Genomic DNA, 26,915 nt, shown 5'->3' with positions numbered 1-26,915 from the left:
ATTCAAGTTATATCCTTTCTAATCAAAACTTTTTTTGGTTTTAGGAATTTTTGCAACTTACTTTCTTTTCTAAGCAACATAGATTTTGTTCTTTCTAGGAGCTGATATAAGGAGTGTGTGCACTGAAGCTGGTTTGTACACTATTAGTGCCCCAAGGGAGATTGTAACAATGAAATACTTGAAGTGAATAAAGTCATCAAAGGGTAACAAAAGTTCAGTGCAACTCCCAAATACATGATCTACAATTGAGTTATTTTTTCATCTACCTTCCCAAAGACCATACCTTCCTCGCACAATATTTATTTTCCTCGGTGTAAATTATTCCAAAGGCCTATGGTTTGTTGATGAGCAGTTTGTGAAGCTAGTCTGATTGAATGCACGTTTCATAGTGGAAATTAGAACAAAACCTACATATATAGTTTTGATACCTCATAAAGAAGGCTTATTGCACATTGTTCTTCTTACCTTTACATGCTTTATTTGACGAAAACTTCTAATAGTTATAGTATGTAATTGAAATTGTGTTGCATACTTCATTTCCATTATGAAATCAAATTTCAAATGTTTGTATGGGGAAATATTTGGAGTTGTAAATTTGAATTAAGTTTATCTTTAAATATTGTTGGCTAATTTAAATATGAATGAAGTGAAAGCAAAGGCAAATTCGATAGATTCTCAATTTTAGTCTAGACGACTTTGCGACACTTTTTTACAACTTTTCAAAAAATATAAATGTGACATTTTTTTAGTGTTACTGGTCATACAAAAAATGTTACAAAATATAAATATGCAACATTTTTTTACTGTTACAATTATGATATAAAATGTTACTGAAGCTTTTTAATAACACGGGCTTTACCTAACAATTGCTCAAATGTTACTAAATTTAATTAGTAACATTTTTCTTAATTTAGTTACAAATTTCAATTGTTACTAAATCTTAATCATGTTGTAGTGCAAGAACTCCCATTAGAAATCACGTGGAATTGGTCCAGGAGCAGCCATGGGGAATACCCCACCCCGAGTTCAAAAGCAACAAGGTTTCACGCTATCCCATGGAATATGTGGTTTCTACCAACTGCTGCCAATATATGATGACCTCTTAGATGCCGCAGGAACATCCGCAGGTACCTATTATTTTGCTGAGGATTTACCTGCGGAATTATTATCAAATATTATTTCTGTTTCATTAGGAAATTTCACATATATTGCTGCGGATTTTCCTGCGATTTTTCATATGTCTTTTCCTGCAGATTTGCCTGCAGTTTGTTTATTTTGTTGAAATTTGTAAGATTTCAAATTTCTTAATTTTAGATATTGAATATAGAACCTATAGTTTTGAATTTAAGTCCAGATCAACATATATCCAAATAAATGTCGTCAAACTCGATTGTGATTGATATTTTTTGGTTTATAGTCAATGTTGAAATATTTTGAGAATTAACATAACATTAGAAATATCGAACCGAAAGACATATTTAAATGTTTTGAACTGTTCTGACAGAATTTGATTGATTTTATACAATTACATCTAAATTTTAAGTTGGGGGTATGGTACTATATGTCCTTAGATTGTTCAATAATATATGTAAACCGGTGATGTGAGTTTTTCTCAAGTTATTTGTAAGCATTGAGGCAAGTGAATTAGTAGATGTAATTGTTGGAAGTTCTATTTATTCATAAGATAGTTAATCAAAAGGGATAATTGAGAGCACAAGCACAAACTCTGATATGAGTCAATGAAGTTATAGATTATCAATAGAGAGCTGCTATATCGCACGAGGACTCAACACATGAAAAGCCGCACGACATGTTCAATAGCACCCTATTTACTTTATTAATGGATTTGTTTTTTAGTTTATGGATGCTTTTGCATGTATATAGTATATATATATATATATATATATATATATATATATATATATATATATATATATATAGTGAAAAAAAAAACAATGCTACCAAAGCAATAATAGCATACATGATCCACGTTCAACAAGGGTGGTAAGACACATGCAAAAGTTGATTTGGAGAACCATCATTGAATGAGGTGTTTTTTTGTGATTTCTCATGAGAAAGATCCAGCAGAGGCAAGATTTGTCATTTTGTGCAAAATAAAAATTAGGAAAAATAACCAAATGACATTTATAAAACCGTTCGTGCAAATGTGACGACAATCCTTATCGTGCTTTTCAGCATTTTCCTTATCAATATTGTATTATAAGAATCTAAAGACTTGCCTGAATTTTGGTGCACTTTTATTTTTGCAGAGCCTTACCTTTTCATTGTGGAGTTTACTTACAAATCTTTTTGGTGAACCTTAGGTTCAATTTATCCAAGATTCAGATCTTGTTTTATGATAGGATGGAGTATTTTTTTTCACTCAAAACGTGTCCTCCATTCCGTCTCAATTATAAACAACTTTTCATATTTTAGATTTATTTAATAAATAATGTATGTGGTTTATAATTGAGACCATAAGAAGTATTCAATTTTCAATTCATTTACATTTTTTTTTACCACTAATAGTTGTAATTATAATAGTTTTATAAATCTAAGATTAAAATTTAAACTTTTAAAATAAAGAAACACAATTTTCAAGATTTTATTTCTATATTAGATTTCTTATTGTGTATCTTAATGTTACAAGTTATCATTTCCGTTTTTTTTTCAATTAATTGAACATTGGGAATGCTAAGGGTACTCTCTCAGTTTCAAATTATAAGAAAAAAGATTTATTTTACACTTATTAAGAAATCTAAAATATAGTAATTTGTAGTATAGTTTTTTGTGTTATTCTTGAAATAAGTTTCCTAAAAAGATGTAAAAACAATTTCCATTGGTTATTAATTATAAAGAAAATGAAAATGGTAGCAAAATGAATGCAATTTGCTTATAATTTGGGACAAAAAAAAAGAGTTTTTTTTTTCTTATTATAATTTAAAACGGAGAGAATACATGTTAAAGAATCCGATAGGAAACTTCAGCTTTAAAATTGTGCCAACTTATTTTGTTAAAATATGAAAATTAATTATTTTTTCAATAAATAATTGTTATTTATGGAATTTTTAAGATACATGTTAGTATAACCCTTAAATATTTTACTACTAGTAGTTTTAACTCAAGCTTCTCTCGTTTGAGCCTCTTGGGTTTTAACTGCACATTAGAGTATTCCCCAACGTGTTTCTTGTGCACTAGTAGTTAAATAATGGGAGTTTTTCTCACTATAGGAAATAGGAAAATATACATTTCAAAGCCTGATCCGATAACCATCACTGTTCTTCATCCTTTCATGCTTAATTTTTTTTTCTTCTGCAAAACAGTGTGTTTACAAATTTTAATTAACAACTTAACAAGCATTACGCAACAACCCACAAGATCAGACTTGCAGTGGTGGTCAACCGGGCTCTGCCATTCCACTGCACATGATAAATCTAATGGGCAGAGGCCATTGCACTGTCAAGGAACACGTCCTATTTTTTGAGGTTTTTGAATTATAAAATCGAAATAGGTGAAAAACTCTTTTTTTCACCCCATAACAAAGAAGAAACTCAATTCGGATTATAAATTTCGAAAATCACATAGACATTTTCGTAAAAGAATAGAACGCGCGAGAAATAAGTAGGATGAGGAAAATAATAGTCAAGATATGAATACTGCTCTTCTCCCAAAAAAATTTGCTCGCTTCCATCTGAACTTCCGAAAATGCCCCTGCGTGAGTTAACTCACAAAGATGTTAAACCTGCATGACTTAACTCACGCAGGTGTTATACCATGGATGACTTAAGTCGCGTTGAAAAACACCACTATTTTCATCAATCATTTCTTCTTCATAGCATCGATGAATTAAAACAACAACCCTAATATAATCTCAACTCCTTTCGTATGCAATATGCTTATATGCTCATATGCGCCACAACTTTTCTTTCAAATTCTAACTATTTTATGATTCTTCACATGCCAACATTCCAACTGTTTGATATTTTATTAATATGCAACAGAATTCAACATGATATCAACAATTGAATTATTATATTTTGTCCACCACCTGGCTCTCTTCCTCTTTCTCAATTATTTTAGGACTGTAGAACTTGTTGTTCTCTTCCTTGTTTAATTCATTGATGCTATGGAAAAGAAATGATTGATGAAAATATTGGGATATTTCAACGTGACTTAAGTCACGCAGAGTTTAACACCTATGTAAGTTAACTTACGCAGGGATATTTTTAAAAGTTCAGTTGAAAACGAGCAAAAATTGTTGGAAGAAGAGCAATATTCTCAAGATATTTTAGGATAATTTATAACTCATCAATAGGCCCATGTGTATACAAAGCCTTGTCTATTATGGGTGATAAAATGGTCCCGTACGTCCCTAAAGGAGACAAAACTTCTAATTTTCTCATCTTTTATGAGAAAGATGACAAATCAACAATGTCAAAAGATTCACGGCACAATACGAAGAGGAGAACCAAAATGAGTTCCACGGGTAAAGATCCTTTTCACTTATAAAAATAAATGGAAGATGTCATTTGCAAAGAGATAGACACAAAAAATAGATGGTGGGTCTTATTACCAAGTGGATCCCATTATCATTAATTATTTTTTACTTTTTTTGTGTTTTTATCTCTCCAAATGAAACAAATGAAAAAAGTTATAAACGGAGAAGATCTTAGTCCCTGTTTGATTCTGCGGTTGGCATCCATGAACGTACGTTTACACCTCTAAACGTAGTTCTACTATATTTGGAAGGTGTTTGGTACCCATGTTAAAAATGTGATTGTTCCTTTTACAATCGATTTTAGGTGAAGCTACAATATGTAGCATTTCCGTCCACAAAAATCAATTATGTAGAAGTAACATTATTATTTCCAGTTTTACCCTTTATTGTCCTGCGTTTTTTTTTATTGGTGCCTGGTACTGTTATCTAATCTTCAGGTTAGAGATGAGAGATGAATGGGCCCATTGTAATTCATGTAGAGTCATTTTCCTTTTACATTTTTTTTTTTTTTTTTTTTGCTTTTAATTCTAAAACTAGAAAAGCTCGAACTATGTAGGAGTCGAAGCAAATAATAATTCAATTGGTTTGATAACAAAATATTACAAATAACTCTTATTAATGAATATTATTTTAACAGGAACTTCCGTTAAAAAAATTATTTTAAAAGGAATTTATGAACCAATAAAAATGTACTTATGATTTTAGAAAAGTAGAAATAATTATCTGAAAAGAAAATATGATATTTAGTTTCAAAAACAATTAAAAAGATAATTTGGTCATTGCACATTCAAAATCAATTTTGATTAAAATTATCCAAACAACATCAACTCATAAGAATCACTTTTAAGTGAGTGTATCGAAACATAAATCAATTCACATCAAACTCACTTTTAACCATAATCAATTCTATCAAACTCAATTCTACCAGAATCAATTAACTCTGCCGCCAAACCAAACACACACTTAACTTGAGTACCACAAGTTGCATTTGTTCCTTTTGTCATTAACAAGGACAACATTGAAAAGTAAAAGAAATATTGTAAGTGGAAAAATTCATACAATCGCTCATGACTAATTAACTACATAGTCTTCAAGAAAGCCATTCAAAAGGCTATCGGAGAATTCAGATTCAAGTTAGCCAAATAAAGGGATTCCTGAGATGACTATTGTCACATATCATTTGCCAACTATGAATATGGCTATGATATCCTTTTGTGAATCTTGAGGGTTCAAAGCAAATGGAAAAGGAAAATAAGGTGTTAGAACAGTTATGGAAGCCAAAAGTTATGTCAGACGAACTTCAAAGTTATTAGTATATTGTAAGCAAGACTTGTTTCCTTAGAATTTTTTGTTGCAAAATCATTAATAACTACTACATAATCAAAGCAAGACTATTTGCTTGTAAAAAAAAAGTTTATTTGATTTATTGGTCCCCTAAATAATTTTAGATTTTTCATTTTGGTCTCATAATTAATAAAACAAGCGTTTTAGTCCCTCATTTTTTCCTCCGTTTGTCAAATAAATCATGACTGTTAAGTTTAACCCTAAATAACTATGTGGTCCACCGTAGACCTTATTAATTTTTTAATTTAAACCGTTTGATTTTTATAAAGAGAATACTTACCATTGGATTATGTAAGTCTACTTTATCTTACGGTGAATCAACAACACCTAATTTTATTTCCTTTTCTTCATCTTCTTCCTTCCCCTTCTTCATAATTCAACAATACCTTCATCATCACTCATGAACAAGCAAAAAAAATTTCCGGAAACAAAAATCAAAATAAACATCACATGATTAACCTCTCTCTTTCAAATTCCAATTATGTATTCTTTCGTTCCAAAATCAAGTAAAAGCCTAAACTAAAATTTGAATAAAAGGAATCAAAATTTAACCTCAAAGCATGAAGACGCATCAAAGATTCAACTTTATGTATATCCTCTCACAAACTGGGCATTTTAAGATTAAACCCGACATGAATAATTGTAAGATAAAATACATTTGTGTAATCAAATGATCATCCTTTTTAAAAACAGATCAAATGGTTTAAATTAAAAAAATTAATAAGGTCTATGGTGGACCACTCTAAAGGTTGGTTTACCATAGTTATTTGGAGTTAAATTTAACATTCATGATTTATTTGGCAAACGGAGAAAAAAATGAGGGACTAAAATGTAAGTTTTATTAATTGTGGGACCAAAATGAAAATATGAAATTATTTAGAAGATTAATGGATCAAATAAGCCTAAAAAAACAAGAATACTTAATTCATCTGATAAGAGGTCTGCAAACATAATTTAGACACTTTCAATAAAAAAAATCTCTACAATGAACAATTTAACTAGGATCATTAATAATGAATTTGTATATTGCATTAGGAAAATATACATTTCACAGTTTTATCTTTATTGAATTATTGAAACTTCCTAAAGAATTGTCATGTTTTAGATATGTTTAAAGATTTTTGTAACATAATTTCAAGTCCTCCTAAGAAATCCCTATAAAAAAAAGTCATTCTAAGAGAGTGATATATGGTCGGTTTGGTAAGCCTAATTTTCGAGCTTATAGCTTATATACATATGTCTTATAAGCTCATATGATTAGAAATGACATGTTTCGTAAGTGTCACTTTCATACGAGCTTATCACTTATTTTTAATAGTGTATATTGTTTTTTATGAGTAAATTCAAGTAGTTTAAAGTTTAAAGATTATCATTATTTTTGCTCTAAAAAAAAAAAAGATTATCATTATTTTTCTCAGTTTTACCCCTCCACTCTTAATTGAAAAAATTAAATATTAATTAAAGATATCATTTTTATGTCATTCCATATTTTTAAGTTAGTTCAACTACAAATTTTTTCAAATGCTGCAAATCAATCATCAAACTTATATGTTTCATTTATAAGTTAGTTTATCAACTATTCACTGTTTTTAACTATACAGATCCAAACTTTTCATTATTAGATAAAAAAAAAACCAATCTTTGCAAATTTTATTCAAACTTATATTCCATTATGTAAATTATAAATTGTTGATTATCAATAACATTTTACTGAACTAAGCATTTATTCTATTTTTTTACTCAAAACATTATTCAATTTCCAATTCATTTGCATTTTTCACCACTAATAATAGTTTTATCAATACAAATTATCGATATTTTTTCAATCAATCAGTTAAACCTTTTAGTAGTTTTAACTCTAGAAAAATGCAAATTTTAATATACCAAATATAGAAACTATATATCAGAAATTGTGTCAATTTATTTTTTAAAATTTTAAAATAACTTATTCTCAATAAATATTTTTTTACCAAATTATTCTCAATAAAAATTTATTATTTATAGAAATTTCATGTGTCATAAGATCATAACCCTTAACTCTAAAACGTCTCTCACGGTTCAACCTCTTTAGTTTAATTACATACTCCTCTGGTTATTAATATAAGAAAATTTTCAAAAAAAAAGTTCACAACTTTTAAGTTGAAGTTGTTATTTTAAACATTTTTTTATCCCTTATTTAACAATTGTCTTTTTAATATCAGTGAGTGTATTTAATGTTTCACAGATTTTTATAGATATATTTGTACAAAAGGTTATGCTAACAAATGCCTTTAAGACACTTGTTAAAGAAATCAAAATTAGTATATTTGTATTAGATTCAACAACATTTTAACGTTTAAAATGTTAAATTCATTACTCTTCACCATTTTACAACACAATATTTTTATTTATATCCACTTAACCAATACCCTAAAAATACTCTTTAGCATTTAAAAGTTATAAAATTAACGATTGCATTCATTTTGATGTTTTTAATTTTTTCTTTTAGACGACGGTGTACACGCTATTCATAATTGGACTTCCCAAACAAAACGAATAGAATAACTGGCTTTCCTAACGTTTTTCTTTTTACAAGGCTTTCCAAACGTGTTTATTGTGCACTAGTAAATATATCATCTGATTACCATCATAAACAAAAATCTATATTTTAAATTCATGCGATTAATGTTGTATAAAATCTTTATTATAAATCACATATATCAATTAGTAAATGAATTAAAAAAATTGACTTTTTTTATAATAGTGACCAAAAAATGTACTCCAATAAAGTAGTCGGTTTTCACAACGTGTTTGTTTTATAACGTGTTTTTTTTATAATGGGAGTTTTTCTCAATGTGGGACCATGAACAGTAGTGTATCACAGTATCTCGTGACCGGAAGATTTGGATCTACTACTACGTACTCGTATTAATACAATTGACAGTAGAGCAACACAGAGTAATTAATGACCACTTGATAAAAAGCAAAAAAAAATGACTATATTAGAAAGAAAGAAAAAAGGAGTACGTAATTATATAAGCTTCATAATTTAGCCGGCCCCAATTAAAAATAGGGAAGCCAAAAGTTATTTTGTTTTAAAATCCGTTCGGATTTTATAATCTAAAATATATTTATGTATAATTAGAAATCAGAATCAAAAATTCTAAAAATTAAATAAAATTAATACAATTTTTTTTTTCCAGATTTTAATTAGAATATGAAAAATTCTAAAAAATAAAAAAATAGGTCTAAATGATTGAATTTTGGATTTTGAGGGGCAGCGTCACGTAAGAAATCTCTTCTACAGGAGTCTTAATACTTGATTTTGTTCTGATTTTCAGGGGATGTTTCAGAACAATCCGATCAAGTAGCCCGAAAATCAGATTTTTGACTACGAACAGCTAACAATGACCTAAAACAGAAGAATGAGAGTTAGGAAGTTTAATATTGTCCATAAAATGAATATCCATGCTACAAAAAAGTTCGGAATTGGTGCTGATACAATTAAGATTATATAATTTGCACTGTCTTTTCCTTGAAAAAGGGTGTTTAAGGGTTGTTTGGATTATATGATCAGAAAAAATTAAGTAGCGCGTCCTATTTTTTGAGGTTTTTGGATTATAAAATCCGAGTTGGACAAAGACTCATTTTTTTCACCCTATAATAAAGAAAAAACTCAGTTCGAATTTTAAAATCTGATAATCACAGGAGCATTTTTGAAAAAATCACAGGACTCGCTAGTAAAATATAAGTTGGGAAAAGTAATAGTCTAAGTTTTTTCTTTCTTCTTCTTTGTTGATGGAAGAAGATTGATTTTAGGTATTATTTGTACAAAAAAAATTATATTGCTCTCTCTTTTAATAGACATTAATGTCCCCGTGTCCTCGTGAACTTACCTCAGTTGATAGGGACAAAACATAATATATGCAATGTCCGGAGTTTAAACCCCAGCGACCATAAAAAAAAAATAATGTCCTTCTGAGCTTATATCAGTTGGTAAGGACGATGCATAATTATGCGAGGTCCGGTGTTCGAACCCCGGACATCACGAAAAATAAAAACTAATAATTTTCACATAGATTAGGTTTTTTTTTTTGTTTTTGATTTCGTCGTTTTAATGTGACATTGTCATCTTGGTGCGACGATTTTTTTTGGAAAGAAAAATTATATCACTTCATTAATTAAAATGTGTTCAATACAACTTGTGGGTGAATTAACAAAGATATAGAAACTAGTTGCTAACAATTTGGTGCGACGTATTTTATTTCTTGTAATTGTGGTGGATTTTATTTTTTTAGATAAATTGTTGTGGTATTGTTCTGGTTATATTGCCACATTTCAACTTTGATTAATCAATAAGCTAGGCGTTAAAGTTGTTGATATGAAGACATAAGTACTTTGATAATTTAATTTTATCATATTATTTGTATGTATTTTGATGTTTTATGTTATTAATTTGAGTGATGTGAGTTTGTTTACAAATTTATTCTTTTTTGTTTTTCTAGTGATGTTGAATTTGTGTTTATTTCTAGGGTAATGGTCATTTTGGTCACGAGTGGTCACAATAATCTCTCAATGTATTAAAATTTTAAAACAGTTCCAAATTGTGCACTTTGTTAATCGAAATAGTCTTTGACGCTAAAATAATCTCTCAATATTCACAATAACTTTTGTCATATATTGACTGAAATAACAATAACTAAGCACTTTTTTTTTTGAAGGAATAACTAAGTACTTATAAAGTCTCATACAACAATATGTAAGTATATTGAAGAACTAATATGATAATATTAAAGAACTATTTTAATGTTAGGAACTATTTTGACTAATAAAGTGCACAATCATGAACTATTTTGAAATTTCGATACATTGAGGACCATTATTGCTACTTGTTACACATTCATGACCAAAATGACTATTACCCCTTATTTCTATTATACTCTATCAATTTGAATGAATATCATATTTTAGTAAAAAAACAAGGGTCATGCTAATTTGTGTCCTTATGACACATGTTAAACATTAATGTCATTCAATTAATGGTAAGAATTTATTGTAAAAAATTAATATTAAACATTTTGAGCAGTAAATTAACACAATTTTTTATACATAATTTCTATTAACAGAATTCTTAACATGTGCCCTAAGTGCACAAGCAGGGGCGGAGGGACTTGGGTGGCCAGGGGAGGCCATGGTCCCCCAAATTTTCTTATAAATTTTTTTATGCTCCTAATATATTGCTATATATGTTGTTATTTCATTAGAAATGTCAATGTGGTCCCTCCATCATTAGCATTTTTATTTGAAGTCTTATATTATATGCACAAATGAATCTAATTTTTCTATCTTCTCACAATATTAACATCAAATGTAACTTAAATTTCTCATATATTTAGTAGATTTGAACTTTTTTTTGTTTAACTAGAGTATATTTTTTAAACTTGGTCCCCCCATTATTTAATTTATGGCTCCGCCCCTGGGCCCAAAGTTAGCATTTTTCAAAAAAACAAAAACCTAAATGATCCCATCAAGTAGTATAAATACCAAGCATCCCCATGGTTACAAGACACAAACATTTCTTTCATTAGCCAAAGATAGTGTAATACATTTAAGCATCAAAGATGACTTCATTGAACATGGTCACAAAGCTGAAGGGAACTGTGGTTTTGATGAAAAAGAATGCATTGAACTACAAAGTTATTGGTGGTAATACTGTTGTTGAGAATGAAGGTGATACCGTTCGTCCTACCTTGTTGGACACTTCTGTGGGTTTCAAGTTGATTAGTGCTTCCAAAGCTGATGGTAATAATTTCTTTATATAACTATATACAATAACGTGCACATGGATGACAAATTTTGTATAGGCGAAAAAAAAAATTAGTTGTAAAAAAAAATTAATATTTGAAAACTAATTAGTTGAGAATCATCATCATTTGTGAAACTGAGAAACTAATATTTGACATTTTTAACATAGCTACTGGAAAAGGAAAAGTGGGAAAGGAAACGTTTATGGATGGTTTTGTTACTTCCATACCAAATTTGGGAGACATACAAAATGCTTTCAGTATTCATTTTGAATGGGATCCCAATCACATGGGAATTCCAGGAGCTTTCTATGTTAAGAATTTTACGCAAGATGAAATCTTCCTTGTGAGTTTGACCCTTGAAGATGTTGAAAGCCATGAAACCACAAACTTTATTTGCAACTCATGGATTTACAATGCTGAAAAGTACCAAACTGAACGCATTTTCTTTGCCAACAAGGTAATGATATCAATTCTATCCAACATATATCTTGTTCAATATTTTTTTCGAGCGACAAATATTAACGATTAGTTATTAAAAATGTTTGTAGAGGAAGTTGAACTCACGTACCTGAGCTCAAACCATTTTATCATTTTCATGTAACTTTTTAAATGTATATTTTTCTTTTTTCAAAAACTTGACAGCACCCAATGGTTAAAATTTTGTAGGCATACCTTCTAAGGGAAACACCAGCTCCATTACTGTACTACAGACAAGAAGAATTGAATACTTTAAGAGGAGATGGAACTGGAGAGCGTAAGGAATGGGACAGAATATATGATTATGATGTCTACAATGATTTGGGTCAACCAGACCAAAATCCTTGCTTGTATCGTCCAGTTCTTGGGGGATCAACTGCCTTGCCTTACCCTCGAAGGGGAAGAACTGGCAGAAAACACCTCGAGAAATGTGAGACTCCAAACACTTGTGTCTGTTTGCAATTTTTTGTTGTGATATATATTTTTACTTATTTCGACAAAACATATTTTGTTACTATAATGAACAGATCCAGAGACTGAGAGTCGGAGTAACTATTTTTACATTCCAAGAGATGAATTAATTATCCCTCCGAAATCGTCAGACTTTGTTGTTAACACCATCAAATCAATATCTCAATATGAGACACCTCAATTAAGATCGCTAGTAAGATTACAAAATGATCAAGTAGAGTTTAACTCCTTTGATGACGTGCTCTCGCTTTTCGCTGGTGAACATCCAAAGTTTTCAACACCACTAGTGATTCAAGGTAAATATTAGTCGGAAATTCCTAGTCCTAACAATATATTTAATTATATACACAATCATATAAAGAAAGCTCATGAATCTTTTGAAAATTTCTTACTATGAGTAGAGGATCGCACTGCATGGATGACTGATGAGGAATTTGCAAGGGAGATGATTGCTGGTGTGAATCCAAACGTCATCAAAAAAGTTGGGGTAATTAAACTTAATAGTTAAATATTTTTAAGCAAGTACAAAAGAAATAAATAAAAAAGACTACCATGTTCAATTTTCATGCTAAATTTATAATTGATAACTAACCTCATTGCTTGCTATGTCAAATGTAGAATACAACCACAATAAACAAAAAACACTTCGAGCCATACATGCAGGATGGAGTCAGTGTAGAACAGGTAAAGAGTGTTACATTTCAATGTTACTCGGAAGAATTAATGTTTTTACTATTATTTTTATGTTGAATTCATTTTTTTCTTCAAAGGAACCATAATGGCTAAATTTTATTCTGTCTAACAGACTATCAAGGACCTTAGATTATACGTAGTTGATTACCAAGATGCAATCTTACCATATTTGAGGAAAGTAAATGCAAATGGCGCCGCAAAGGCCTATGCCTCAACGACCCTTCTCTCTTTGCAAGATGATGGAACTTTGAAGCCAATATCCATTGAACTACATGTGCCACATCCTGCTGGTGATGGTACTGTTACTACTATTTACACGCCTGCAAGTGAAGGTGTTGATGCTTCAATTTGGCACCTTGCCAAGGCTTACGCTGTTGTGAATGACGCATGCTATCACCAACTTATCAGCCACTGGTATGAATTTCATTAATCATTTTTTCTACAATCAAACACTAATATTTGATATATCCGAGTAATTTTATGAATATATATCTACATGTGTGACAGGTTGAACACTCATGCTGTTGTTGAGCCATTCATCATAGCAACAAATAGGCATCTTAGTGTGGTTCACCCTATTCATAAACTTTTACTTCCACACTATCGTAACACAATGAACATAAATGCCAATGCGCGAGATACCTTGATCAAAGCAGGGGGTATTATAGAGTCAACATACTTGTTTGGAAGTTATTCAATGGAATTGTCTTCTGAAGTTTACAAGGATTGGGTTTTCCAAGATCAAGGACTACCTAATGATCTAATCAAAAGGTGACCTTACAAATTATTACATCGTCGTCTAGTCCATTTTTAGAAAGACATTGATCTCAAAAATAATCTTTTACACCCATGAGATGTCAGTTTAGATGCAAGAGTTTTGTTTTGTATCCATAGAGAAATAGAGAATGAACAAAGAAACTACGAAATTAATAAGCTAACTATCTATTAACAAATTCTAGCCAACTTAAATTAATAAGTTCGAAATAGTTATTAATATCACTTAAATTTTTGTATGTTAATATTATCTTCCTTGCTTGTTATCTAGAGGTGTGGCTGTTAAGGATCCAAAATCTCCACATGGTCTGCGTCTTCTGATAGAGGATTATCCATATGCTGTTGATGGACTAGAGATATGGGCTGCTATTAAGTCATGGGTTGATGAATATGTCAATTTCTACTACAAGTCAGATAAAGATGTTAAAGATGATGAGGAACTCAAAGCATTTTGGAAAGAACTTGTAGAAGTGGGTCATGGTGACTCGAAGACTGATAAGTGGGTTAAATTGGAAACTCGTACAGAGTTGATTGAAACTTGCACCACCCTCATATGGATTGCTTCAGCACTTCATGCAGCTGTTAATTTTGGACAATATCCGTACGGTGGATACATTGTTAACCGACCAACTAAAAGCAGAAGATTCATGCCTGAGAAAGGAACCCCTGAGTATGACGAGCTTGCTAAGGATTACGAGAAGGCTTATTTGAGAACAATCACACCAAAAACGGATACCGTTGTGAACATATCTGTTATGGAGCAATTGTCAACACATGTTTCTGATGAGCAATACATTGGACACAGAATCGAAGGTGATCTTTGGACTTACGATTCAGAGCCAGTAGAGGCCTTCAAGAAGTTTGGAAAGAAGTTGGCTGAAATTGAGCAAAAGCTCATTGAAAGGAACAACGATGAATCATTGAGAAACAGGAATGGGCCAGTGAAGATGCCATACACTGTGCTCTATCCTTCAAGTGAGCCAGGATTGACTTTCAGAGGCATTCCCAACAGTGTCTCCATCTAGAAAATGTCATGGTTGTTTTGTTGTTTCTTGCTTTGAATAAAAGATGAGAAGGAATCCATTTCCCTCATATTTCCCTTTGTATGGTCATGTTTTTATGCAATGTTTGTTTGATTGTTATCATTTTCATTAATAAACACTACTATGATTGTACCTTTTATTGTGATGGACTTATTTTATGATATATCTGAAATGCAAACTTCATAATTTAAGAAAATGAATTGTGAACATCGAAGCTTATACAAATATGCAATATGGCATGACAAAAAAAAAATGATAACGTTGAAATATTCATAGACAATAGTGATTATATTTCATGTACCAATTGTTTTTCTACTATAGATAAGTAAGTTAAAGAATCTTACATACATCAACTCATAAGGTAAAAAATTGATTATTTTTATATGAAAGTGCTTTATTAAAATTAGGCATGGCAATGAGGCGGGGTGGGGACGGGTTTTACCTTCCCCGTCCCCATACTCTACTCTCATATACTTACCTGTTACCCTACCCATATCCAGCGGGGATGAGAAATCGAATCTCATCCCCGTCCCCGACGGGTTCGGATATTCCTGCCCCATCCCATCCCCGGAAAGTTTTCTGTTGTTGATAGAAATAAAAGTATTTTGCATCCCCGAGCGCAATGTTGTAATGCATTATCCAGCAAAAAGATTATGGAAATGGATGGCTATAGTGAAGGAGAAGAGAGAGGCCGAGAGTGTGAGGCATGGAAGGAGAAAGAAGAGAACTATGATAAGTGAGTGTCATTTTAAAGTCTGAGACTCTAATTGTGTGAGTGAAATGATTTAGGGTTTGGGTTTCTGTTTATATAAAATGGGTAATAAATTGATTTTCTACATTCAGGATGGGTTTGAGCATGGGTACCTATATCCCCGTTACCCGTCTTGTACCCGTGTTTTAAAATCGGGGAAGACCCAAACCCATACCCAAACTCAGTCAAAACGGAGAAAGCCCGTCAAATTGAGTTTGATTTTTGTGGGTAACCGTGAGGGTATGAGTTTTGTTGCCATGCCTAATTAAAACAGAATTTTTTTCCGCAAGAATTTCATGAAGAAAAAACCATAGAAGTTGAGATGGGACACAATCTCTGGACAGACCCGAGACTAATGCTCCAAGTTAATGTCATATCGAATTATTGAATCCAATATGCCAATTTAACTATTGTACTACCGGCAATGTTCCGCAAATTGAGTGGTAACTCGCCGAGTTTATCGAATTTATGTTTTTAGGTACCAAAATCGTGTTAACTCGGAGGTAAACTCTGTTTATGGTAAAATCGGAAAGTTTGACAAGTTTGACCAAGTTAACGTACACTCGATAAACTCGTGTAAACTTGACCGAGTTTTACGAGTTTAAATCTAAAAAAAAAGTAAAAATTGGCCCATTTTTTTGGGCTAAGTTTTTTTCAAAACCCAATTTCGATTCTAAAAGCCCAGAGACTGAAACGTTTATCAAATAGTTACTTTTACAGTAACACATTGCTAGCTTCCTGAAATGAAACGTTTCTTTTTTTTTTTCTTATCTGAGTTCTCAAACCATGAACATGAGAGCACATATTAGTTAGGGTTGCGATTTCGATGGGGGAAATTCCGATTGCAACGCCGGTGATTGCGATGTTGGTTAGGGTTGCGGTGGTGGTGTTTGATGACTTTTTGAAGAAATTAGCCAGTTTATTTTTTGGATAGTTTTATGAGGATTGCTAGCAACAATCCCTTTTGGACACTCTCTCTAACACTCATTCTCTTATTGGGTTAAAACAATGTGGGTCGTATACTTTGGAAATGGAACCCACATAAAATGGTGGGACATACATTGATTTTATCCAATAAAAGAGTGAGTGTTAGAGAGTGTCCAAAAGAGAGTGTTGCTAGCATTTCTCTAGTTTTATTAACAACTTTATAAACTTGTGAAACTTGCTTTTTTGGATGGTTTTATGGATGACTTAAACTTAGAGACTTATGAAACTTATAATTATGTGCGTTAATTTTTGTATTTTGATGCTAAGTTGAGCATAACGTTTCATTATAGAAGTTTCATATAATTTTCCTTTGTAATTAAGTCATATTTTGCACTATTAACCTATTTACAATATTATATTAACTTATATATGTCATGCATATAATAAATTTTATATAATTTTAATTTTAGGTAAACTCGTACGAATTCTCGAATCGAGTTTAAGAGTGGAGTTTACCTAAGCAAAACGAGTTGAGGTAAACTCTTGAGTTGTAAAACCTTGACTACCGCTGACAAAATGTGAGTCAGGTGTTTTGGGTATTGAGTTATATGACTAATGCAAACTATCTCAAACAATACATCTCAGTAATTGATATTTTATACTCATTACCTTCACTATTATAAGAAAAAAACCATTTTTTATTAATAGAATAACTGACGTATTTAATCTATAATACTGGATATATAAGTAATTCAATAAATCTTATAAATGCTTTTTTATTATAATAGTGATCGAAGGAAATAAATGAAATGCATTAGCAAAAGAGTAGAAAAAGTGTTAAACAAGTTCACATGTTTAGGATGTACCAAAAACATGTCTTGAACAATTTTTGACTCCCCAAACATTTATACCTGAAAGCTTAGTTGTTTTCTTCAAACACTTCAACAATTTGCTTCATTTTCTCCAATCTCTTAGGGTGCGTTTGATTTGCTAAAAAATGAAGGACAAAACATAACAACTGTAGTTGTCCAGTGTTTGATTTATAAAACTGTTTCAGGTATAGGACAAACTGGAGGTAAAAGATAGGACAAAAACTCATATTTTTGTCCCTCACCAAACCACAACACAACTTTTTGTCTCACGTACAAGTTGTCTAAAATACCAAAATAGCATTTTGTCCCTCAAAAATCGTATAAAACAAAAAATTACTCAATGCCATAAAAAATTTGTTTTGTGCTGTTCTGCCTTGTGTTGTACTGTTCTATCTTGTACTGTTCTGTCCAGTACTTGTTGTTTTGCAAACCAAACACACCCTTATGGTCTTTTTTATCTTTGACGTAGATTGTAAACTTGCTTTGGAACTGTTGTCTTTCCGTCTATCTTTTAAAGTAGACAAAATATTTAAACGACACACCAAAATATGACCTTCTAACTTTGACTGCATCTCATGATTATGCAATCGTGAAACAAAACCAAGACTCCATATTTTTTATGCACTAAAAAAACCACTCAACCTGAATGGAACATCTGCATTTTCTTAAACATGTGCCTTCTTGTTTCAACTTTATCTTTATTCCTTTATGCTTATCGTCTCCTTTAAACCTCAACACAAACTTTAGTTTTCTACATCCGGAACCACTATCAAATATACGTGTTTTAATAGTAAATTCCGTCTTCCTTGGTTGAATTTGTGTTTTTTCATGTATTTCCATAGATTCGAATGAACAATTGTCTTTTTTAATAAATAAATAAAAAATTAAACATCGATTATATTTTTTATTTTTTGGTGTTTATCGGTGGTCCTTCTAAATATGATCTAGCTAACCACTCACGTAATAATAGAACTTTTTTTAACAGAGCAAACAGAAGAAGAAGAAAAAAAGCACGTGATACCATCAAATAACGTCAGAGCAGTACATAACAAACCAAAAATAATAATGCAGTGAATCAATTTGAATTTGTTTTGTTTGATGATGAGTCAAACAAAATATCTTATCCTGAGCCATTACCACGTGATACCATCAACTTAAATACCAAAATACTAAGCACCCTATGGTTAAAGGACAGGAATGAATCCTCTCTAATGACTAGAAGGTCCGATGAAATCCTAACCATTGAATAATAAATAGAGTAATGTTAGGGGCAGTCGCTCATTCAGTTACGGACGCGTCATTTCATTTTTAATTTCTTAAACCGGCAACCGGTTAAATAAGTCTAATTTTTTTTTTTTTTTTTTTTTATTATTCTCAACAAAATTGTGCTGTACCCAGATCCAAAAACACCTTAATACAACATCTTCAATCTTCAATAGTGCAGCAGAAGGAGGAACCGAAGAAGATCCATAACATTCTCATGCGGTTTTTTATTTTCAAATAACAAATATTCTTTGTGTGCTGAACTGAACCCATTGAATTTCTCATATCAACTTCTCTTATTGCAAGCTCTATAGATTGAAGAATTAGAGAAAGTCGATTGTGTCGTTACATATTTGTAAGGTTGTTTTGTGACTGTTCATAAGGTCGTCGTGGGTGTGTTTTGCAATTCTGGGTAAGACAAGGAAAGAGAATACAGCCATTACAAAAAATTAAAGGAAAGGGAATAATTGAGTTATGATGCTTAAGAGTTTTAGTTATTAACTTGTGAAGTTACAAGAATTTTTAAACTTGAGTTAAACTTACTAATGAAGTCTTTACAACTACTGGATATCATTATCAATGTCATTTTAATCTACATAGCTATGTGCATTTTAGTGTATTTTAATCTACAAAACTAAAGTATGAAGTTGTACTCAATCTGGAAGGATAAAGCATTATTTAAAATTGAAATGCAGGGAACATATAAGATTATTGCATATTGCAAAGATTCTTCTCATGTGTTTATGGTGAATAAAATGACACTAAAATGTGGTTAGCTTTAACTATACCTTGTAATGAGTTATGGTGAGTAAGATACGCAGTTAAAAATTTGCGAATGCAAACTGAAAACTTCACATACTTATGAATTTATAGATGATGTATGTGGTTTCTTTAAATCGTCATGTGCAGGTTGCTACCAATTTTTATTCTTCAAATATGAATGTTGGAATCGTAAACTTCCTCCCACTTCTCAAAAGGCTTGATGAATGCATCTCGTAAGTACTAAACAACATTCATTTATGAAATTTGTAATAATTAAACAATATTTATGCTCACTGACATTTTGATTGTTATTTTAGATATGTAGAAAGCAATCCAATGTATGTAGAATCCACTGTTTACTTGCTCAAATTTCATCAACTCCAGGTAAATAAATTTAACTACTGGGAATTGTAGAGCAATTATAGAGAACAGCTATGGCTGTAAATTATAAAGACAGGAACCAAAGTGTTTCACTGTCATATCTTTCATTGTAAATCAGTGTTACATATATACAGAGTTTTCCTATCAAAATCCCTAAAGTCAAGCCTAGCTGATCCCAAACAACAAAGGAGAATTAATGACAATAAACTAGGACTTAAATACAATAAACTATATAAGGCAATATGTACAGAAAGAGGGTTATATGAAGTCAAACTCTGATCTGCTATCTCTTAAACATACTAAATCAGAATCTGCTAAAATGATGTGATTCTCTTTTACCCCCCCTCAAGTAGGAGCATGAAGATTTCGAATGCCCAACTTGGCAAGTAGGAATTGAAATGGAGCACGACCCAATGCTTTAGTAAGTATGTCTGCGAGTTGAGCATGAGTGGAAACATAAGAAGGTTGAAGCTGACCATGAAGTATTTCATTACGAACGAAATGACAGTCCACTTCAATGTGTTTGGTACGTTCATGGAAGACGGGATTCTTTGCAATGTGAAGCGCAGACTGACTATCACAATAGAGTTGCATAGGCATAGAATGAGAGATACCTAGACTGCAAAGAATACTCTTCACCCACTTTAACTCGCAAGTTGTATTAGCCATCGAACGGTATTCGGATTCAGCAGATGACCGAGACACAACTTGCTGCTTCTTGGTCTTCCAAGAGATAGGCGAGTTCCCCAAGAAGATGACCCAACCTGTGAGTGATCTGCGAGTGATAGGGCAAGCTGCCCAGTCAGCATCACACCACCCGTGCAGCTTCATATCACTTGTACTGTCAAGAAATATACCTTGGCCTGGATTCCCTTTAAGATACCGCACCACCCTTAGCGCAGCAGTCCAATGGTCTTCTCGTGGTTGCTGCATAAACTGAGAGAGAATATGGACACTATACGACAACTCAGGTCGAGTAAAACAAAGATAGATAAGGCGTCCAACAAGCCTACGGTACCTTTCAGGATTTTCAAGAAACTCCCCTTGAGCAAGACTGAGATTATGGTTCTGCTCGAGTGGAGTCGGCATAGGCTTTGCTCCAAGTAGCCCGGCTTCACTAATAATATCCAAAGCATACTTTCTTTGGCAGAGAAAAATCCCAGAAGGCGATCTCGCCACTTCCACCCCCAAGAAATATTTCAACAATCCTAAATCTTTCATATGGAAACAACGACTCAAGTATTCCTTGAACCGTTCAATCGAATCATGATTATTTCCACAAATGATCAAATCATCAACGTAAACTAAAACCACAAGCTGCACAGTTTTATCAAACAAGGTAAACAAAGAGTAATCAGAATATGATTGATGAAATCCGTATTGTTTGAGGGCTGAGGAAAGCTTAGCAAACCAACAACGGGGAGCTTGTTTTAATCCGTACAGTGACTTCCCAAGCTTGCATACCATCTCTGGTTGAGAGGGACGAAAACCAGGGGGCAGTTTCATGAACACCTCCTCTTGCAATTCTCCGTGTAAGAAGGCGTTATGAACATCCATTTGATGGAGTTCCCACTTCTTGGCTGCAGCAACTGCTAGCACAATTCGAACTGTAACCATTTTAGCTACAGGAGCGAATGTTTCATTGTAATCTATCCCCTCCACTTGATGATTTCCAAGGATCACGAGTCGAGCTTTAAACCGTTCTACGGTCCCATCGGAACGATGCTTGATCTTGTATACCCATTTACACCCCAAGGCCTTTTTATTTGCTGGGAGAGAGCATATAGTCCATGTGTGATTATCTTCAAGCGCTTGTATCTCCTGCTGCATAGCTGTACGCCATCTAGGATCTTTAACGGCCGTAGAATAATTTTTCGGCTCTTTCTCTGCACTTACAGCAGCAAGAAACCTGCGGTGCTGCACTGAAAAATTATCACAACTCACATAATGCATTATGGGATAGGGCGCACCTGATTTCGGCTGTAGAGGGAGTGAACTCGTAGATGGGCTCATAACCATTTTTTGTACATTATATGTCACATAACCATTCAGCTTTACAGAGGGATTCTTCACGCGTTTACCTCGACCAAGATCTTCTTCACTAATTTCTTCATGTTCATCATCTTGTTGTAGCACTTGTGATGTCCCAACTTCTTGCACATTCTCTTCATCAGTACCCCCCCTTAATTCAGAAATTTCCACTTCCAAAGGTAGCTCCTGATGTTCACTCACTGCACTTTGAGTTTCATAGTTCTCATTTTCGATAATTTGTGTTGGCTCACTCGAAATTTTATCAATAGAGGCAAAAGGGAACTCATTCTCAAAGAATGCTACATCTCTTGACACAAAATAATTTTTGTTGTCTAGATCAAACAACTTCCATCCTTTCTTCCCGGGAGGGTATCCTACAAATACACACTTCTTGCTTCGGCTGGTAAACTTATCACCTTTCCTTCCTTGATTATGTGCATAACATAAAGATCCAAAAACCTTCAAATGTTCATATGAAGGTGGCTGCCCATTTAGCATCTCATATGGGGTTTTTCCATCTAACAGAGGTGTTGGAGTCCTATTTATGAGGTATCCTGCTGTTAAAACACACTCACCCCAGAAAGAAATAGGCAAATTGCTTTGAAATCTCAGTGCTCGGGCAATGTTTAGGATATGTCTGTGCTTTCTTTCGACCCGTCCATTTTGTTGTGGCGTTCCCACACAAGATGTTTGGAAAATGATCCCACGCTTGATAAATTCTGTTTTTAAACATGTAAACTCAGTTCCATTATCACTGCGAATTATTTTAATTTGCTTCTCATATTGTCTATCTACCAAAGCAATAAAACTTAATATAGTTTGTGAAACTTCTCTTTTATCAAGCAATAAATAGATCCAAACAGCTCGAGAAAAATCATCTACTATTGTTAAGAAATAATACGCTCCACATGAAGAAGGAGTTTTGTAAGGCCCCCACAAATCACAGTGAACTAGTTCAAAACTACTACTAGCTTTGTGATCACTTAAAGGAAAACTATCCCTAGTTTGCTTTGCCCTTTGACAAACATCACAGGCTTTATTTTCAATCACACTCTTATTTTTACCAACATTTGAAATTAACTGACTAATCTTCATGGAAGGATGTCCCATGCGTTTATGCCAAAGATGCAACAAAGACATGTCTCCTACTTTGCAGACTTTCTCATGTCGAATCCCTCTAAAATGGTAGAGCCCATCTCTTCGTTCACCCACTCCAATCAGCGTCTTCGAAGTGCGGTCCTGCATAATACATAGAGAGTTAGTGAACTGACAAACACAATCCATATCATCTATCAATTGGGATACAGATATCAAGTTGCAATTTAATCCGGGCACATATAGAACGTTGTTAAGTTGCAGGCCCCCTTCAAGAATTACACTTTCTTCTTGAGTAGCAGCAGCTTGTTCTCCATTTGGCAGACCCACCGGGCATCCTTGCACGCTCTTCATTTTGTGCAAAAATCTCACATTTCCAGTCATGTGATTAGAAGCGCCTGTATCAACAATCCATATTGTATTTTTACCTGTCATTCTTTCCGTATTGCTTCCCTTATGAGTGTTTAGAAGCTCTACCAAAGTCTGCCACTGCTCACTACTTAAACCTGTCAACCCGCTTGCATCTGCATTTGTCACGACCGGGCCTCCTTCATTTGTTTGGACAGCATTTGCACGAATAATTGTGCTTCTCCCACGTCCTTGATTAGAACCTCTGGTTTGTTGTTGTCCTTTTCCTCGACCTGCACCCATCTTAGTTTCATTTCGTGGCCTATCTCCCCACCAATCAGGGTATCCAACTACCTGAAAACAGCTTAATGCATCATGTCCTGTTCGATTGCAGTATGAACATACCGCATTCTTCTCCTTCATATCACCACGTCCTCTAGCCCTTCCAGCAGTTTGCACGGCCAGGCCAACGACCTCTCCTCGTTCTTCCTTGGTCCTAGCAATTGATTTCACACGCTCCTCTTGTATCAAAGTAGCATATATTCTGTTCAGCGATGGCAGCGGATCAGTAGCAAGCAAATTAGAGCGGACTGTTCCATACAACACATCATCTAGTCCCATCAAGAACTGATGCACTCTTTCTTCTTCTCTTTGCTTCTCTAATTTCGACTTGATGCCGCATTTGCATCCTGAGCACGTGCAGATTGGGATTTGTTGGTAATTTACCAACTCATCCCAAAGCATCTTGAGTTTTCCATAGTAATTCACCATGGCCATTCCTTCTTGTTTACATTGTGCCAGATCCGATTTCAATTGTTGGATCCTAGGTCCATTCACAATTGAGAATCGTTCTTTGATGTCTTCCCACAATTCCTTTGCATTCTCCATATAAGAGATGGTCGATCGCAAAGTTGGATCTATAGTGTTCAGGATCCAAGACACGAGCATAGATTGTACGGTCCACCAATCCTCCATTTCTGTCGATCCTTCTTCAGGTTGTTTTATGTTTCCTTCGACAAACCCCCATTTACGTCGTGCCCGTAATGAGGTCTTCATCGCCTTAGCCCATTCATCGTAGTTTTCACCACGTAATTGGACTTGGGTGATAACGCTTCCTGGATTGTCGTGCGAACTCAGATCATACGGAGAAGGTGTCTTCTTCCCAGCTATTTTTGTTTCTGCATTTCGATCTCCTTTGATCCCACCTTCTATGGTGGAATCATTTTTGTCCGCCATTTTCAGCAAACGTTTCTAATTTAGGATCAGAATTGCTCTGATGCCATATAAAGACAGGAACCAAAGTGTTTCACTGTCATATCTTTCATTGTAAATCAGTGTTACATATATACAGAGTTTTCCTATCAAAATCCCTAAAGTCAAGCCTAGCTGATCCCAAACAACAAAGGAGAATTAATGACAATAAACTAGGACTTAAATACAATAAACTATATAAGGCAATATGTACAGAAAGAGGGTTATATGAAGTCAAACTCTGATCTGCTATCTCTTAAACATACTAAATCAGAATCTGCTAAAATGATGTGATTCTCTTTTATAAATCCTATGATTATAGTTTTATACTCTTGGGCACTGCGCATGATGCATTCTCATGCACTTGCAGTTCTTACATGATAGCAGAAGACCAACTATGATTAAATGTCTCTCAGGTTCCAACCTGCAAACCCCATGGTGTTTGATATTAAGAATCGTGTCCTCAATTCTATGAAGGATAACTAATTTTCAGGAAAGGAGTCTGAAGATTTCAACGCACATCTCTCACACTCTGTGAAGGCCTACGACACAATCAACCCACATGATGTATCCAAATCCAACCAACGTATTCATTTGTTTGTATAATTTCTAAATGGACGAGTGAAGGACTGGCTTATTTCTAGATGGCAGGCGTTCCCTTGAGAATCATGGAGCAAAGTCACTAGGGGATAATTTTTATCAATTAATTTTTATGTAGTTCTTTTGTATAATCAGCCACTCCACTAGTGTTTTGGCTTTTTGAATGTTAAACTATTTTATTTATTGTTTTAATCAAGTTTATGTATGTATCAATGTTGTTATTCTTTTTTTTTTTTTTAGGGAATCAATGTTGTTATTCTTGAAAGGATTATATGAATGAGATTTAATCATATATAATTATATATTTTTGCATTTAGTATTTATTAATATTTTTTATTTTAATTTAAGATTAATTCTTATTGAATAAACTATCAAAATCAAAATGGAAAATGTAGAAAATAAAAATAAATCACATGTCTACGATGGTTTGAAGCAAAATAGCCCTTCTAATATAAACATTGCGTTCTTTGCGATAATTATAAGGGCGGTTTCCGATTGTCGCAAGTAAGGGCGGTTTCCAATTGTCGCAATGTCCTGTGCGACTGTTGGAATGACCATTTATTGAACTGACACGAAATTCTCTAGCGACACACATGTCCTCGACAATCGGGGAGCCGTCACAGATTTTCAACTGTCCTATTTTTAATCGTCACAATATGCATTTTTATTTTTGTAGTTAATCAATTAAAACTTCCAAACTTTCCATCATTTATAGTTTTTAATAAAAGGTTTAGTAAATTGCCAAGTAGAAAAAAAATGATCCCCAGTAAATACGATTACTTACTACTTTATTACTTGAATGATTTGGTGCACTTGCCACTTTTGTCTTTGTCTTTCTCAGCCTAATAGTTTCTCAAAGCTGATCAGGGTTTTGTATATGGGTGAAATTTCTCAGATATCCTTTCATTTAGGAAGGAAACTTATGCTATTATTTTTTTCTTAATTTTTGGGTTGTTGGACAAGTTGAAATTGAGTATGTACTAGAGAAGGCTAACCTAGATGAATGCATGGATGAAGAATTTGGATTAGCAGCTTCTTGAAGATGTTGGTAAGAGGTTCATGCTCCTTTTCCGATACATCTTTATATTTGGAGGATAGCTAGTAATTATAGGAAGTTTATTAGGTGGTGTGAGTGGAACAGACTTGAAGGCATGAGACATTAGCAATTGTGTATAGGAGGTTCAACTATGAAGAGACATGTGGTACTTTCAATTTTATTTTGTTGCATGATTAATGAAACTGTGTCTTCTATAATTTCTGAAATTTATAAGAATTGTATATTCTATTATTTATATCGTTCAATGCAATGAAGTGCATTATTTTTTTTTTAAATAAATAGCTCACTTTCCTGTGGAAAAAGAGTCTAGGGGATTTTCCTGCTTCATTTACTGCGGAAATACCTGAGAATATATTCGCAGAAACAGTGCTTTTATGGGCAGGAAAATTCCCTAATCACTAACCCAACGTTTCCTGCGGATTTTTTTCACTCTTCCTGCGGATCCTAAAATCTTCAGGAAACAATTACCCACGAAGCTGTTACATGGGAAC

At 33.0% G+C, this 26,915-nt stretch overlaps 1 protein-coding gene across 1 annotated transcript; it reads left to right on the top strand.

Annotated features, from left to right (window-relative positions):
- Positions 1-11,379: 11,379 nt before the first annotated feature.
- LOC11435017 (linoleate 9S-lipoxygenase) lies at positions 11,380-15,225 on the top strand. The gene is made up of 9 exons (XM_003627143.4): positions 11,380-11,623; positions 11,796-12,085; positions 12,295-12,535; positions 12,633-12,872; positions 12,978-13,063; positions 13,195-13,260; positions 13,382-13,683; positions 13,777-14,040; positions 14,315-15,225. Exons 1-9 carry the CDS (start codon positions 11,443-11,445, stop codon positions 15,066-15,068), a joined length of 2,424 nt encoding a protein of 807 aa, XP_003627191.2. The 5' UTR covers positions 11,380-11,442; the 3' UTR covers positions 15,069-15,225.
- The last annotated feature ends 11,690 nt before the right edge of the window (positions 15,226-26,915 follow it).

Source organism: Medicago truncatula, chromosome 8 (genome assembly GCF_003473485.1).
Source record: "Medicago truncatula cultivar Jemalong A17 chromosome 8, MtrunA17r5.0-ANR, whole genome shotgun sequence".
NCBI classification, from domain to species: Eukaryota; Viridiplantae; Streptophyta; class Magnoliopsida; order Fabales; family Fabaceae; genus Medicago; species Medicago truncatula.
Note: the sequence above shows the minus strand (reverse complement) of the source record. Positions and strands in the feature narration are given on the sequence as shown.

Coding starts and splice junctions, on each gene's coding strand:
- LOC11435017 (XM_003627143.4), top strand. CDS start 11,443: ATGACTTCATTGAACATGGTCACAAAGCTGAAGGGAACTGTGGTTTTG. Junction 12,536..12,632: donor CAGAAAACACCTCGAGAAAT/GTGAGACTCCAA, acceptor TATAATGAACAG/ATCCAGAGACTGAGAGTCGG. Junction 13,064..13,194: donor ACGTCATCAAAAAAGTTGGG/GTAATTAAACTT, acceptor TGTCAAATGTAG/AATACAACCACAATAAACAA.